This window comes from Primulina eburnea, unplaced genomic scaffold (genome assembly GCF_022965805.1).
Source record: "Primulina eburnea isolate SZY01 unplaced genomic scaffold, ASM2296580v1 ctg1064_ERROPOS200000, whole genome shotgun sequence".
NCBI lineage: Eukaryota > Viridiplantae > Streptophyta > Magnoliopsida > Lamiales > Gesneriaceae > Primulina > Primulina eburnea.
In genome coordinates this window covers 61,609-78,404 of record NW_027330608.1, presented here as the reverse complement: position 1 = coordinate 78,404, position 16,796 = coordinate 61,609, and the positions used below count along the sequence as shown (strand labels likewise).

The following is a 16,796-nucleotide window of genomic DNA, read 5'->3' as shown; positions in this document are numbered from 1 at the left end:
CAAGATTGACTTGCGATCGGGTTATCATCAAATGAGAGTCAGAGATGATGATATTTCCAAGACTGCATTTCGTACTCGATATGGGCATTACGAGTTTCTAGTTATGCCATTTGGATTGACGAATGCGCCAGCGGTGTTCATGGATCTGATGAATCGAGTCTTTCGGGATTTTCTAGATCAGTTTGTTGTGGTTTTCATCGACGATATCTTAATTTATTCTCACAGTGTGGAAGAGCATATCCAGCACTTGAGGATTGTGTTGCAGATTCTTCGCGAGAAGCAATTGTATGCTAAGCTGAGTAAGTGCGAGTTCTGGATTGATCGTGTAGTATTCCTTGGTCATGTGATTTCCAAGGAAGGAATTTCTGTGGATCCCAGTAAGATCGAAGCAGTGCTGAATTGGTCACGTCCTACGACAGTGGCTGAGATCCGTAGTTTTCTAGGTCTGGCAGGGTATTATCGTCGCTTCATCGTGAATTTCTCTCAGGTAGCTAGACCATTGACGCAACTTACTCGGAAGGATGTTCCATTTGAGTGGTCATCTGAGTGCGAAGATAGTTTCAGAGAGCTTCGTCGACTTCTGACTTCTGCACCTGTTTTGGCGTTACCGTCAGGATCTGATGGTTTCAGTGTTTACACCGATGCCTCTTTTCAAGGCTTAGGGTGTGTGTTGACGCAGAATGGTCATGTGATCGCTTACGCTTCTAGGCAGCTGAAACCTCACGAGGAGAAGTACCCTATTCATGATCTAGAATTAGCTGCTATTGTGTTTGCGCTAAAGATCTGGCGTCATTATTTGTACGGGGTTAAGTTTGAAATTTTTACTGATCATAAGAGTCTGAAGTATCTGTTCACTCAGGTTGAGTTGAACATGAGACAACGTCGTTGGATGGATCTACTTAAAGATTATGACTGCGAGATCAAATACCATCCAGGTTCTGCGAATCTCACAGCCGATACTCTTAGTCGCAAGGTGAGAGCCTCTGCACTTCAGACCAGTGCTATGATTAGTACTATCCAGGATTGTTGTTCATTGGGATTTAATTTCAAACATCGGAAAGGTATGGAGAGCATTCGTGTTGCTACCATTTTATCTGAGCCAGCTTTGTTCGCTCGGATTCGAGATGCTCAGATGTCTGATCTCAAGACTCAGAGATTAGCTCGGTTGGCTGGTGGAGATAGTAATTTCCATTATCAGTCTAATGATCTTCTGTGTTTGTCTAATCGGGTTGTAGTACCAGAAGATGATACTTTGAGGGAAGAGATCTTGGCTCAGGCTCATCGAAGCAAGTTGAGTGTCCATCCGGGAAGCAACAAGATGTATAAAGATTTGAGGACACGATTTTGGTGGAAAGGGATGAAGCGCAGCGTTTATCAGTTTGTTTCCAAGTGTCTTGTTTGTCAGCAGGTTAAGGCAGAGCACCGTCGACCGGAAGGATTATTGTTGAACTTACCTATTCCCGAATGGAAGTGGGAGCATATCGCGATGGATTTCATTACTCACTTACCATTGTCTTCGAGGAATAGTGATGCTATTTGGGTAGTGGTGGATCGACTCACCAAGTCTGCTCATTTTCTGCCATATAACCGTGATTTCACTTTCGATCGTATGGCTCGATTGTACATTCAAGAGATTGTACGTTTGCATGGGGTGCCAGTTAGTATTGTCAGTGACAGAGATCCTCGTTTTACCTCACGATTTTGGGGTAGTTTCCAGTCGGCATTGGGTACTTCATTAAGTTTAAGTACAGCTTATCATCCAGAGACCGACGGTCAGACGGAGAGGACTATCCGTACACTTGAGGATATGTTGCGAGCTTGTGTGATGGATTTCGGAACCGCTTGGCAGGATCAATTGCCTTTGATTGAGTTCGCGTACAACAACAGCTATCATCGTAGTATTGGTATGGCACCATTTGAGGCGTTGTATGGGCGACGTTGTCGTACTCCATTATTTTGGGATGAAGTTGGGGAACGACATGTTGAGGGACCGGAGTTAGTCCAGCAGGCTATTGATAAGGTTGCAGTAATCAAGAAGCGGATTAAGATCGCTCAGGATCGACAGGCTAGTTATGCGAACACCAAGCGGCGACCTCTTTATTTTCAGCCAGGTGAGAAAGTGTTTCTCCGAGTTTCGCCTTTTCGCAGGATTTTGAGATTTGGTCTCAAGGGTAAGCTATCTCCGAGATTTATTGGTCCTTTTGAGATTCTGGAATGTGTGGGAGATTTGGCTTACAGGTTAGCATTACCTCCGTATCTGTCTGGGATTCATGATGTGTTCCACGTATCTTTGTTGAGACGATATGTAGCAGATGAGTCTCACATCTTGCATCCATCTGAAGTTCAACTAAATACGGATTTGTCTTACGTGGAACGACCAGTGCGGATTCTCGATCGCAAAGACAAGGTATTGCGGAATAAGATCATTCCTCTTGTCTTAGTTCAGTGGCAGCGCAGAGGCACTGAAGAAGCCACTTGGGAGTTAGAAAGTCGTATGCGTGCGGAGCATCCAGAGCTCTTTTGAGTTGTACTATGGTTGTAATATGGATGTGTGTGTGTTTTCCGTTGTAATCTAAATATCAGTTGTATTCAACAACAATTGAGATGTAATAACGATGTTGTTATTTCAGTTTTTGTTCATCCTATAAACTTGATTTCGAGGACGAAATCTTTTTAAGGGGGGGAGAATGTAGTAGCCCGAATTCCAAATTGGGTAATTAACGGATTAATGGTGATTAAGAAGGTTTAATGTGTAATTTTGACCATGGTCATGATCGGACGGACCGAAGATGGTTCGGTAGCACCGAAGTGTTCGGACGATCCGAAGTGGGTTCGGTGGATCCGATCATGAGGTGTCAAGAGTTGATCGACACGTCAGTTTGCATGCAAGTTCGGATGATCCGAAGTGTAGGTTCGGTGGATCCGATCATGAGGTGTCAAGAGCCGATGGACACGTAGGAGTTCGGACGTTCCGAAGTGTGTTCGGTGGATCCGAACATAGCCTATAAATAGTGCTCGGAATTCCTCATTTTGGATTGCAAATTCTTGAAGTTGTGTCTCCTAGTTGAGAAGTTTGGAAGGTTTCTAGGGTTAGTTGTTGGTCGAGCGATAGCCAAGAGCTGCCAGGATTGGTAGCGTAGCGACGCCTGAGTTACGAGGCAATCGACATCAAAGGGCTGTCGACGGACGAAGGTAAACCCTAAACCTTTGGTAGTACTGGTTTTGCTAGTCGAGCATGGTAGTATTGTTCATTGGGTATGCTTTTGATGCATAGGCTTGTTCTAGACCTGATTAGCGGTGTTGCGTAAGGCTAGGCTTGCTGTGATAGAGGTACGAAAGTACTATCCGAGATATCCTGGTCGAGTATACATCCTTATATGTGTTGCATGATTATGTGGTGCATTGATATATGTCATATGATGCATGCTATTATATCACGTTTTATGATGCATGTTGCATTTCATGTTGAGCCGTATCTCCTTCGAGATATCCTTTACTGTTGAGCTGTATCTCTTTCGAGATAAGCTATATCTTGTGGGGCCGCTCAGCCCTGTCTTATCTTGTGGACGCATGGACACCGAGAGTACACAGTGGCCGACGGGTCGGGAGGGCTTCGGTGATCCGGGACATTTTAGGTCCACGTCTGTTCTTGTAGTGGATGCAGTGACCCAGAGGAGTACCGCGCGGCACTATCCACTTGGCGCCTCTAGACTGAGCATTTTGAGATCCTTTGTGACTCCTATTTCTTGACTACCCTGGTATCATATCATAGCATGTGCATTTCATATAGGTTTGTATACTCATGCTTTTGTACTGGGCGTTCTTATCGCTCACGTCCTCGGTTTTGTTTATCTTGGACACCCCATTCCCACGGGGCAGGCCTCAGGTTGGACAGCTCAGGAGGAGGAGGAGGAGGACGTTGAGTAGCTGGTTGGTTTAGTTCTTCGGTATCTTTTTGTTTCGATATGGTTGTACCGTATATTTCAGTTTAGTTGAGTTGTTCTGGATTTTCGATTGGGTTGTATAACTATCGTTTGGTGTCAGTTTTCCGCTGTTATCTCTGATTATTATTAATTAAGTTAATTGCATGCTTAGTTCTTCATTAGTAGGTGATTCTGGAACGGGTCACTACACTAGGTCATTATTTAATTGACAAAGTATTTTTCTATGATATCCTCATATTTCGGTTAGACATTGTCGAAGATCTGCAAACAAGGTGGCTCAGATCGTTGCGTTGTTTGGTTTATCGAAAAGGGATATAGATTTCAAACATTTTTGTCCCTTTTTAATTTATTGGCCATTTTGTAAAATGTGATTTGATGATTTAATTAGTATTTAAAAATTCGACTATATCTTGAATTAAGATATATGTTGAACACTCGTAAAATTATTGGATTTTAAGCTGTTAAAACACTCTTAAAATTTGTGAACAAACTTATATAGAAAAATGTTTTTCTTTGTGATTTTTGCTTTTAATATTTAAATTGTCACCCACTTAATTAATTTTGTATTGCTTAAATTATTTGGATAATATGATTATCTGAATATAAATTTTCACAATTGGACATTATTTTATTATCAAAATCACATAAAATTTACCTACTAAAAATATATCTTTGAATAAATAATACATCATATCCCATACAATTGACATGTAAGCAATAAGTGACATCATATGAATAATATTCGATGGTAAAAACTTGTGTGAGACGGTCTTACGGGTCGTATTTGTGAGACGAATTTCTTAATTGGATCATCTATGAAAAAATATTATTTTTTATGTGATCCGTGAGACGGTCTCACTCAAATTCGATATTATGTGATCAACTATCAGTTATGTCCATAATATCCAGAATTATTTCAACATTGTGATGAAAAATGAGTAAAATGAATTAACTTATTGTACTGAGATTATATTTTAACAACTTACAGGATCAAAATTTGACACATGAAAACTTACATAACCAATTTTTAATTTTTTCTTATGCATTAATTGTTTTTTGATAAAAAAATATCTATATAAAAAATTCGAAAAATTTTTACTATTCAAAATACTATTGAAACGTTGGTGAAATAACCTCATGCTTGCATCAAAATCAAAACTCTAATCATTCATGTGAAATAGAAAAATATTACATAAATGCATTTCGTAATTTTGCAGTTACTTTCAAAGGAGCTAAAAGGTCGTCATTATATTTTGAAAAATTATTTAATTGACTTTGATATCACGTACAATAAGTAAATAGTAAAATGTGAATTTGATTAATTTTTTTTAGAAAAACAAATTTATTGTATGTGAGTCTAAGAATGTAAATTTTTATTTGCTAGTCGATTTTTAATAGCATGTGTACATATAATTTTAAAATGTCTTGTCCTTTATTATGGGCCAAAAAAAAATTCTATTTATATAGAGAAATATAAAAAAAATATTTTTAAAAGTAATATATATATATATATATATATATATATATATATATATATATATAGGATATCAGTATTTATTAGCTTGGTTGACGCGATTAACTTTTCCATTCACACCAAATTTCCAAAATCTTATTTAAACAATCATTTTTAAAAATAAAAAAATAAAAAATTCATTAATTGTAAAGATAACTTTCCATGCTAATGATATGCGTTAGGGTTTCGTATTTAAAAGTGACAAAAAATCAGAAAAAATACCCAAACAAGAATGACGATGAAGATTACTTACAGTACTGTGGTGTCCGCGATCATTTTGCTTGTTTTATTAGGGTTTGGAAACACCAACTCCGCAGAGGCCGTGAGGATGGGAAAAGCCCGGAAGTTTACATTTGGGATCCTCCCAAAAGGACCTGTTCCGCCATCTGGACCTTCGACCGGGAGCAACTTCCCGCCGCACCCGCCACGCTCCGTAGCCGAAGCACCCCCGGCTGATTTTTATCACCATTAATCTCCTTTCTTATGTTGTGCCCAAGAATGACATCTGTTGACGGGCGGCTTAGTTATCCAGCTATTCTATTTTGTAACCTTTCTCGCGCTATTCTATATATGCTTTGGCTATTCTAGTTTTCTTTTTTTTTTTTGAATTCAAATGTTTCGACCAATTCAAGGGTTGCGATGGTTATATTTCGATCAAAAAGTTATGTTGGAAAGGTGTTTCGAATATATATCGGTAAATAATGGAGAACACAGAGAAATTCAAACGACGACGACAAATAAGCAATATTCGTTATTAAATTTCATTTTTAAAACATGGAGATCGAACACTTGCGGGCTATTTGCATTAGAAAAACCAGATAACAATCTCATATAGGGTGCAAATATCAAAGAGCGAATTATTTCCGTACTTATATACTTTTCTTGTTTCCTCTCCATTACCTATGGAAGAGATTTTTCTCAGCAATAATAACATATTGCTTTGATGTATAGATCAATTCCTTGCCATCTTTTCGTGTGTTGTTGAGTGTTAAATAGTCAAAGAGTATTTATAAAAATTTTGGTATGTCTATTAATGCTAATTGTAAGAGCGAACACATTAGAGTAACTAATTCCGGTATAGATGGTGCATTTTTTTCTTCTTGTATTCAGAAAATGAAGATTAATAATTATTTTTAAAATTTAAAATTACTTATAATTTTGTTTCATTTCTTCAAATATATATGATTTTAGAGATTATTTATTTCCTGTTTAGTTTCTATTATAAAAAAAATATGAATTAAAATATTTAAATTTATATTGTATCCACTATTTTATACATGCGACATATATGCAGATCTAGTTTATTATTACATTGTATATCATATTCACGATCTAGTATCCAAAGCATTAAGGAAGATCTTGAAAATGATCTCTACCCAATTTGTTCGATATATACAAAATAGTGATAATTCATATTTGATATAATAAAAAATTTACCTCGAGTTCATTCTGATGAGCGAAGTTTTCAAGAACTCGGGGCTCAGAAATCTTCTTGGCTCGGGTCTGATCTCAATATTGAACCTAGAAGGGTTTGTACAGATACACAAAATTTAGGGGACGCCGGAGAAGTTTCTTGCGTGCCATTTTCAATACTTAAGTCAATGTTTGGATAAGATTTAAGAATGCAAGAGAGTAGTGTCGAGTTATAGCAATATGTAAATGAATTAAATCGTGGAGCATTAATGTGTATTTATAGAGGAGTGAGTCTCATGTAAGACCGTCTCACGGATCATAATCTGTGAGACGGGTTAACCCTACCCATATTCACAATACAAAGTAATACTTTTAGCATAAAATGTAATACTTTTTCATGGGTGACCCAAATAAGATATCCGTTTCACAGATATGACCCATGAGACCGTCTCACATAAATTTTTGTCTTTATAGAGATGGGAAGAGCCAGTAACATCGTAGAAAAGTTCCTTCAAATAGTATATGTTACTTGATTTGCACTGATACGTATCAGATATGAGACAGATCTTTGTATATCTGGAACTATTCTGGATGAAGATTTGCATGTGTATTCCTGTCTACAGAATCTCACATATTTATTTTCAAGTACATTAGGACTTCTAATCTTCTCGGGTAGGATAATCGAAGATCGGGCTCTAAATACATTGTCTTAACTAGATGCGGATTATTACGGTCATAAAGTATTTTCCACACCGCCGCTCGGTCCTACAAAGTGGGCGGATATAACTGCTATTCTGGTGCCTCGCCGGTCTTATCACTCGGGGAAGTGGTGAGCCGTAGTTGGATTAGTTTGACGGGCACGTCTCATTGAGTTTTCAAAGTTTGGTTTTGGTAAACTAACTTTTAATTCGTCGCTATTTTGGTCAAATTGATAATATGAGACATATTACAAGTGAACAAATGGAAGCAGTTCCTGGTTCATAAAACATTTTTTTGTACTAAAGAGGTGGAATCTAATGAAATTTATTTTAAATGTCTACCAATATCTTTCAAAGTAAATCACAAAAGTCTATGAAAATCTCTTATAATTATGTGAGATTCTATAGAAACAGATGAAAATCTCTGACTTTGACCTAATTTCAAAAATCTTATCCTAATTTCCAGTAAATATAAATTTCCATACAAATGATATTCTGCATGCCACATATATAAATACTGGTCTCTTCTGCATAAGTGACCACAAATTTTCAGCAAAAATTGCAGAAACAACGGTATAGAAGATGAAACTTACTTCCGTTGTGGTCTCGTTAGAAAAGTCGATAAGTTTACATTTGGAATCCTCCCGAACGGACCAATTCCTCCGGAAGGACCGTCAAAAGGCCACGACACGGTGCCGCCGATCCTGCAGCCGCCGCTGGACGACCCCCTCCCCTGATTCTCATCCCTATTAATCACTCTAGCTCCTTCTGCCAATGAAATTAAATTCTAATTGGCCATGGCTTATGCATAACATCATTTATACTTTAATGTATTGATCGTTTCCCTGCAATCTTCTCGTGCATCGTTGAATGTTAATCGATTTCCATTTTTCTAAATTATTATAATTTTTATCGATACATTAATTTACATATTATACAAATGCATGCAAATTTTGTGGAACTTCCTATATTACCTCCCCAAACGCAAATCTTCTTATGCAATATAGTAATTAATCACCCTCCAACGAAGTTTGTTACTCGTACCTTCTATGTATTATAATTTATCAATCTACCCGCCCCGGACCCGCTTGTCGACCTGTTTCCCCGGATTTAACCCAACCCAAACATGTCGGGTTTAATATGGAACCCAGCCCGTTGCCATCATATTCATTGCTATTTTAATCAAAGACAAAGCAAACCTCGTGAGTTAATAACGTCATATATCATTTTAATTACACACTCGAAACATGTGAAATATAAAGACATGATGATGCAAGAAAAATTAAGTCAATTTTTTTTAAAAAAAAACCGAATCTACTGGGAAATTTAAACAATTTTTTTTTAAAAAAAAAATCAGATCGTATATATAAACTTGGTAGTTGGTGGACTAAAATATTCCACTAAAACCAAATTTAAAAAATCTTATTCTAATTTCCAATTAGATACGAGTTTCCATAAAAATGATATTATGCCATATAATTAGTACTGGTTTCTTCTGCATAAGTGATCACAAATTTTCAGTGAAGAAGTCAAGAAGATGAAGATTACTTACAGTTACAGTGTGGTACTGTCTGCAATCTTTTTGCTGGTATATATTATCAGGGTTTATAAACACCAACTGCGTAGATGCCGCTAGGAGTATACGTTCAGAATCCTCCCAGAAGGAGTACGGATTCCGCCGTATGCGCCCTGGAGCCACAGAAAAAATCCGCCGCCCTGCCGCTGCTGTTGTACACCCCAATCCGCAGATTGATCTCCAACGTATATATTTTGAGTTGATGAACTGTTGAAATTAAAAAAAAAAATTGGCCCAATTTAAATAAAAAGAAGACTAATCTGATTATTTTGTGTTTATAATTGATCAAACTCGATCTTTTCTTCAAGTTCGGTTTGAACAATTTAAATAATATCAAGAGACTTTGGGGCATTTTTGAGTTTGGAGAAGTTAACGAGTTAGTCTTTAACTAGCTTGATGAAGTATTGTATTGAATTTCAACCATTTTTTAAGATGTTGTAGTGTTTGGCAAACTCGAATTATTTATTCTCAAATATTTATATTATCTATAAGATTTTGTTAAATATCCAAGTAACAGTTGCAACTAATATATGTTTACTTTTCAAATATATGTTAACAAATTGCAACTCTTATCAGTTTAAGATCCTACAGTGTTCGGCAAACTTGAATGATTTCACCGGATTACACAAATTTGATATATATGTTTTTCGTTGAAATAACTATACAATTATTATTTATGTAATTATTTCAAATATTTATTGATTTGTTTTTTATGTATATATTGTTTTTTGTGTATTTATTATTTGCTAACTGAATTTTAGCATTATTTAAAGCAACAAGATAACCATTTTTAAATTTTCGCTTCAAATCACATTGAACACAGTAACGACTCTGTTTGTAATGCTAAATGATTAAGGATTTAACTACAAATTTAAGCAAAAACGTACTGAAACAATAATATTGAACTCTTTTTATCGAGAAATATTTTAACTTTCTCTTCTGAATTATTTTCTTAATTGAGTAGAGAATATATGGAAATTGATTACAAGTCTATGGACCATGACTCGTATATAAATAATGTCTCTCATTATTTTCTGATATTTCTGTTTTAGTTCTTCGTAAAAACAGAAACTACACTTATGTCCCTACATATTAAAGATTCACAACCTATTAGATACATTAAAGTCTAATAATCAAAACTTACACCGATAATTTTAATTTTGGATTTAACGTATTATACAGTTCTCGACACATAATTATTCATATTAAAACAAATATAAATAAAAATTAATTCAACGTGGCTAACCCTACCAAAATATTATAAAAATCAATATCCACTATTGGGCAAAAACTTGTGTGAGACGGTCTCACGGGTCAAATTTTGTGAGACGGATCTTTATTTGGGTAATCCATGAAATAATATTGATTTTTATGCTAAGAGTACTACTTTTTGTGGTGAATATGGGTAGGGTTGACCCGTCTCACAGATTGATATCCGTGAGACGGTCTCACATGAGACCTACTCCCACTACTGATCGATTCCATATCATATTCTCTTGCCCCGTTGAATGCCAGTCAAGTTTTTATTTTTAAGAGATAATTTTTAAAACATATATCTTATTTCATTCTTTCAGTATTATTTGTTTACTTACATTAATTTTATACGCATGTTTACGCACACATTATTTATGAATAATTTTAATGTGAGACGGTCTCATAAATCTATATTTGTAAGAAAAGATGACACAATCTATATTTATGAAAATAGTAATAACTTTGACGTAAAAAATAATATTGTTCCATGTATCGGGTTTAGTGAGAAATTCGTCTAACAAAATTGGTTCATAAGACGGTCTTGTACAAGTTTTTGTGATTTTTTTATTTTTATTTTTTGCTGAAAATTACAACGATTAGTGAAGTGACACCGACGATAACGAGGGACTCGTTATATTTAATATATGTTTATTTGGTTATGTATAATATATGTTTACTTTTCAAATAATTGTTTTATATATAATTTTTTATATATTTAATTGATTATTAAATAAGTAAAAACTGATTTACCAAATCTTTAGTGATAGAAATGTGAAAAAAGATTGATGGGATATGTTAAAAGTACTAGTAAAAAAAAAATCTCTGTTTATATAGAATGTTAGGATAGAATTGAAAGTTATTTTGGGTGAGAAATGACATGACAAAAGCAAAATTTTATGCGAGACGGTTTCACGGATCGTATTTGTGAGACGGATCTCTTATTTGGGTCACCCATGAAAAAGTATTACTTTTTATGCTAAGAGTCTTACTTTTTATTGTGAATATGAGTATGGTTGATCCGTCTCACGGATTATGTTCCGTGAGACGGTCTCACATGAGACCCACTCTATGACAAATTAATTACTCTATTGAACTCAGCCTTTGTAATATAGTAACTATACATAAGTGTAGATATAGAACATAACATAATTTCCACCACAAAATACTTCATACAAAACCAAATTTACAGCAACAAATTGGATTGATTGAAGATATATATGACATAATTCAACGAAAATTTTTATTTCTTATTTTATTGGCCAATAATTCGTATTACTTGGAGGGACTCTCTTTAAATTTAAATTTTTTACAATAGAATTATTTTTTTTAAAAAAAAAACATAGGCCAACTGCTGAATCTAAAAGGTCGTCCACTTGACCACTAAACAATTTCGTATCTTTCTTTATATTTCTTGTGTAATACAATATAAATATTTTTCTTTTGAATATGTTTTTTGTGAGACGGTCTCACGAATCTTTATCTGTGAGACGGGTCAATCCTATCGATATTCATCATAAAAAGTAATACTCTTAGCATAAAAAAATAATATTTTTTCATAAATGACCCAAATAAAATATCCGTCTAACAAAATACGATCTACAAGACCGTCTCAAACAATTTTTTTCTTGTCTGATTTGCTCTTTCTAGGGAGCTAATTCGTTGGTGAATATGACAAAAAAGGTACAAAAATTTGTGTTGATATCCGTATTCTTCGCATAATTTAATATATGTATTGGAGGAAACAAAAGTTCTGAGAAAATGAATTAATTAATTGTACGACTCGAGAAATAAAATAAAGTGACAGAATTAAAACTTAATTGATTAATAAACCAATTTTATATTCATAAAACACACATATCTCAACCTCAAATTTAGGTGCGGAAAAATTCACTGGAATACAATGATATTTTATATACATTTTTATTTAATTTAAATTTATAAAAATGAGACCTCACTGCTCCTATCATCCGTTAATGAGATGTCAAAAAATTATCCTAAAGATGCATTAAATGGATTGACGTAAAAAAATAATAGTAATAATAATCTCATTCAAAGGATCACTTTTATTTATTAATTATTTTGCAGATATGCAAATACTGAATTGAATAATTTCATTTTAAGTATAATAATAAAATCGAAATAATATGTGGCCAATTTTGACCAGACCCTAAATGTGGCAAAGACACACACGTGCTTCACCAACCCAGTTAACACAACTCTCACTCTGCCGCGCTCCTCTTTCTATTAGGTCGAAATACTTCAAAAAACAAAAGGAATTGAAGACGTGACAAAATTTCCTATCAACATCCATTATATTATTTTTTTAGTAGATATTTAAAATATTCAAAAAGATTCTTGAAATTTTGAACATTATCACGGTCATAAACTTCATCCGTAGAAACAAACGACAGAAAAAAAGAAGAAGTTAAATGACAATATATATGAAATTTATAGCCTAAAAATCAAAAGTTGGGATTCAATTATTCTTCAAAGATTTACAATCTAGAATTTGGTCGAATAGGATGATAATACAACGTTGTACTAATGTTCTCGATCGACTCGTTCCCCATCTTTTGTTTCTTTATCAGAAGAATCCAATAGTATGTCGTGGAGTCTCCGAGTTGTCTCTGTTACTTCAGATGTGTTTTCCTCTCTTTTCTTGGTGTAGGCTTCAAAGAACTCTTTATTCTCTTTCTCTAGCTCCTTCCACACTACAATATATTAATTAAAACACATTTTATATATTTGTTATTATTTTGTTCAAGCATTAAATATATGATTTCCTTCAACAACACATATGGTCATTTGATGCCATTCAGATCTTCTACTTTCATATATTGTTTTACTGTAAAGTGTAGAGCTTCACCTCGAAAAATCAAAATAAATATAAATAAATTTGTGATATAACAAATACGACGTAGTTGCTAGAAGAAGTTAATTTCTTACGGGCCCGTATAATGTGTTCTCACCAGATGTTGCCTTTTAAATAATATGTAAATTTGAAAAATAAAGTTTCAACCTGTGGAAGTAATGACTGGCTGGATATTTGCATGTTTGGAGAGTGCTTCCATGCATTCTTCTTTGCTCATGTTGAAAGTTATGCACTTCTCTATCAAGTGTTGTACCTGTCTTAATTTGAACCCCAATCAATTTTCTACGCAAAAAAAACTATGTACCATTTTTGCCGTAAATATATATATATATATATATATATATATATATATATATATATATATATATATATATATATATATATATATATCTCAAAGGCCACATGAGAAATAAGTACCGATCCACCAAATTTAAATTTGTAAGAAGAGCAAATCTGAATATATATTTTAGTTTTTTCTTTGAACTTCATAATCCCATCAAATACAAAGAGAACGAGTAGCTTACCGTGTGGATGTATTGAGCAGAAGAGTCTGATGCCATGATCGAGTTCTTGCACAAAATTTTAATCAAATCTTTTTCTTGATCGAGATCGAGAAGAGGGGTTGGTGAGAAAATTTAGAAATATCGGAAATGATGGGGTTACATAAATTAAAATACCTCCAAAAACCTACATTAATGGAAGCCAGATGTTGAAAACGTTGGAATATGAAAACAAAGGATGAACGATGATGTTGACATTATATATTGTTTCATACATAATAGACAGGAACGAAGCCATAATAGGGCCACCGCATTTGTTGGGAATACTGTATTTTAATGAAAGTTGACTTGCTAAAATCCGGGATGGTAGTCGGGAGATCGGATCTTCAATTCAGAAGTTCGGATCATACTTTCGAAATCTGGAAGCACAAATAAGAATGTTAGGAGGGGTCGAAAGGTTGTTCTGACGTACAATGAATGAAATATGTTATTTATAAAAGAAAAATAAAATCTTGATTTGGTAGGTCTAGATTCTCAGAATCTAGGACAAGATTAGATTAAATATTCGCGAACTATACTTTTTTGGACTTTATTTCTGTGGGTTACCCATTAATGTCTGAGTGACAGCTCTTCTAGGCACGAGCCCGTGTCAATAGCCTGGACCCGGTGGAGCTCGACTCGGGAGCTCGGCCGAGATAATCACAATCGACACGCTACCATGATATGGAGGTCGGTCCCGTTCATGATGGGAGATCGGTCAAGGAGGTCGACCACCTCTTTCTGATTGACGAGATTACGAGCGTTTGGGAGGTCGGTCTAGATGGCTTCCTAGATGACATCTCACAAGCTACGCGTAAATGAGGTGATCTCTTGATGGACTCTATCATGAAAATAACTTTTCGAGACTTTCTAAATACTTTTGGGGACTTTTCAATTTCTGAGTTTTTTTTTTGAGAAGTTGGTGAAAAATCCCCAATCAAAACATTTTTTTGGGTTCACTCCCTACCCACAAAATTGTGGTACTATGTCATACAAAATGTGGTACACTTCATATGGAAATGTGGTACTAAAAAAGTACTCAGGGACTGAACACAAAAAAATCGATGGCTGGAGACTGAAAACCAAAAAAATCGACGGCTGGGGGGCTTTCAACAGTGATAAGGGTGGTGATCAGAGCAGTAGTCCCACGTGGGAGCTGATAGCTGATTGGTTGGGAGGAGATTGGGTAGATTTTAGTACTAACCACGTCGGCCATTCTTTACTTCAAATATATAATCGACCACTTCACGTGATTAGTAGGCCCATGGGACCGGGAAGCCCAATCGGATCCTTTATTTCCGGCTTTTTTAAGAAAGGTCCAAATCAAGGGCAAGGTCAATCATATGCAAGTTATTATTGCAACAACCCAAAGTTTTGAACCCAGCGGGAGGTGGAATTGCCGTGGCGACTTTGTTCTGCTAAATGAATATGTAATAAATAATCTGTTTTTTAGTATTTGTTTTTTTTTCTAATCAAAGTGATGTAAGATATCTTAACACACATCTTTCTCACGTCCAAGAATGAACATTTATAGCGTGAATTTTACAAGTTGCCCAACTTCGAACAGTCCAACACATAAGATAGGTATGTGATCTGATATCATGTTAAGATTGAGATTTGAACAATCTTATTTGTTGAGCTAACTTTTAAGTTGATTTAAATCCAAATTTATAGCGTGAATTTCTCAATTAACATTTATAGCGTGAATTTCTGTATGAAATGGGCCCACGGCCCCTTTCAGTTCAGAAATATGGGCCCAAATAATGGGCCCACGTCTAAACATAATACTCAGTGCCAGATTCGCTTCAGTTTCTTCTTGAAATATAATAAAAATGATATAAATTTTTTTTTCCAATTAAATTTATTTCCCAATTTATATGATTAAAAAAACATGTTACGAAAGTTATTAATCATGCAAATTAAGTGATTACAATACACTTAGGCAACGTTTGGTACGGGGGTTAAGGTAGGATAAAGAGTTGGTTTTGAGTCTAAGCCCATGTTTGGTTACTAAACTCATTTTATCATGTATACAAAGGACTAAGTTGTACTAAATGTGGACAATTAAACCCACCTACAACCTAAGGACTAAGAATCTTTATTTTAAATACTCATATTATTCCTAAAATACCTTTTGCGTTTTCCTTCCATAAATTTTTTAAAACAATGTTTTTTATATATTTATTACCCATTTCCTTTGCTTGATAATAATTTAATTTTTTTTAAGAAAATCGCTTTTGAGTTTTGTTTACCGTAGTCGTATATTATTTTTTAATATTTAATATAATAATAAAAATATGTTTACAAAACATAATATTGGGCGGGCAATTTTGTCAATTCATCAAAAGATTATTAATTATCTCATTCTTAACAATCATACCAAACATAATATTATTTTATCATTATCTACTTCAATCATTCTTTTTATCATTTCTTTCTTAATCATTTTATTATTTTATCCTTCAAACCAAACTTAGCCTAATAGGCATCATTATGCAACTTGTTTTTGAGTGGGTATTGTATCCACTCTCTGTGCAATGGTCAAATTGATCTGATTCATAAAATGAGTCGACTTGGTCCACAAATATAGTAAAAAATAATATTTTTATCATAAAATATAAAAGCTAATTTAAATTAACATATATTTTGCAATATTTATTCATAACTTGACAAACAAAAAAATTATATCTTTTGCAATGTTAAATAATACTTGAACGTAAAAAATAATAATTTTCAAGGGTTTTATGAGATTAGATTGAAAATCCGCCTAAAAAATTTATATATTGAACGCATTAGATTTTATAATAACATGAGTAATAAAAAGTGATTAAGTTAAAATTTGTAATAAATATTTTCAGCTAATTTTAAAACTATTATATATTAATAATATGAAACTGGAGAATTGTGGTTTTAAAATGCGCATAAATTATTTATTTATAAATAAAGATTTAAAACAATAAATTTTAAGAAGCTCACGTGGACAGCTC

At 34.2% G+C, this 16,796-nt stretch overlaps 1 protein-coding gene across 1 annotated transcript; it reads right to left on the bottom strand.

The window, feature by feature from the left end:
- Positions 1–12,823: 12,823 nt before the first annotated feature.
- On the bottom strand, positions 12,824–14,191 carry LOC140820473 (uncharacterized). Its single transcript, XM_073180768.1, has 4 exons — positions 14,046–14,191; positions 13,795–13,957; positions 13,418–13,523; positions 12,824–13,109 (listed from the first exon to the last, which is right to left on the bottom strand). The coding sequence occupies exons 2-4, from the start codon at positions 13,828–13,830 to the stop codon at positions 12,940–12,942; spliced, it is 312 nt and encodes a 103-aa protein (XP_073036869.1). The 5' UTR covers positions 13,831–13,957; positions 14,046–14,191; the 3' UTR covers positions 12,824–12,939.
- Positions 14,192–16,796: the final 2,605 nt, after the last annotated feature.

Bases quoted from the DNA above. Each gene is read 5' to 3' on its own strand.
- LOC140820473 (XM_073180768.1), bottom strand. From the start codon at position 13,830: ATGGCATCAGACTCTTCTGCTCAATACATCCACACG. The intron at 13,524-13,794 runs GTAAGCTACTCG...AAATTAAGACAG, and splicing joins CTGCTCAATACATCCACACG to GTACAACACTTGATAGAGAA. The intron at 13,110-13,417 runs GTTGAAACTTTA...AATATATTGTAG, and splicing joins GCCAGTCATTACTTCCACAG to TGTGGAAGGAGCTAGAGAAA.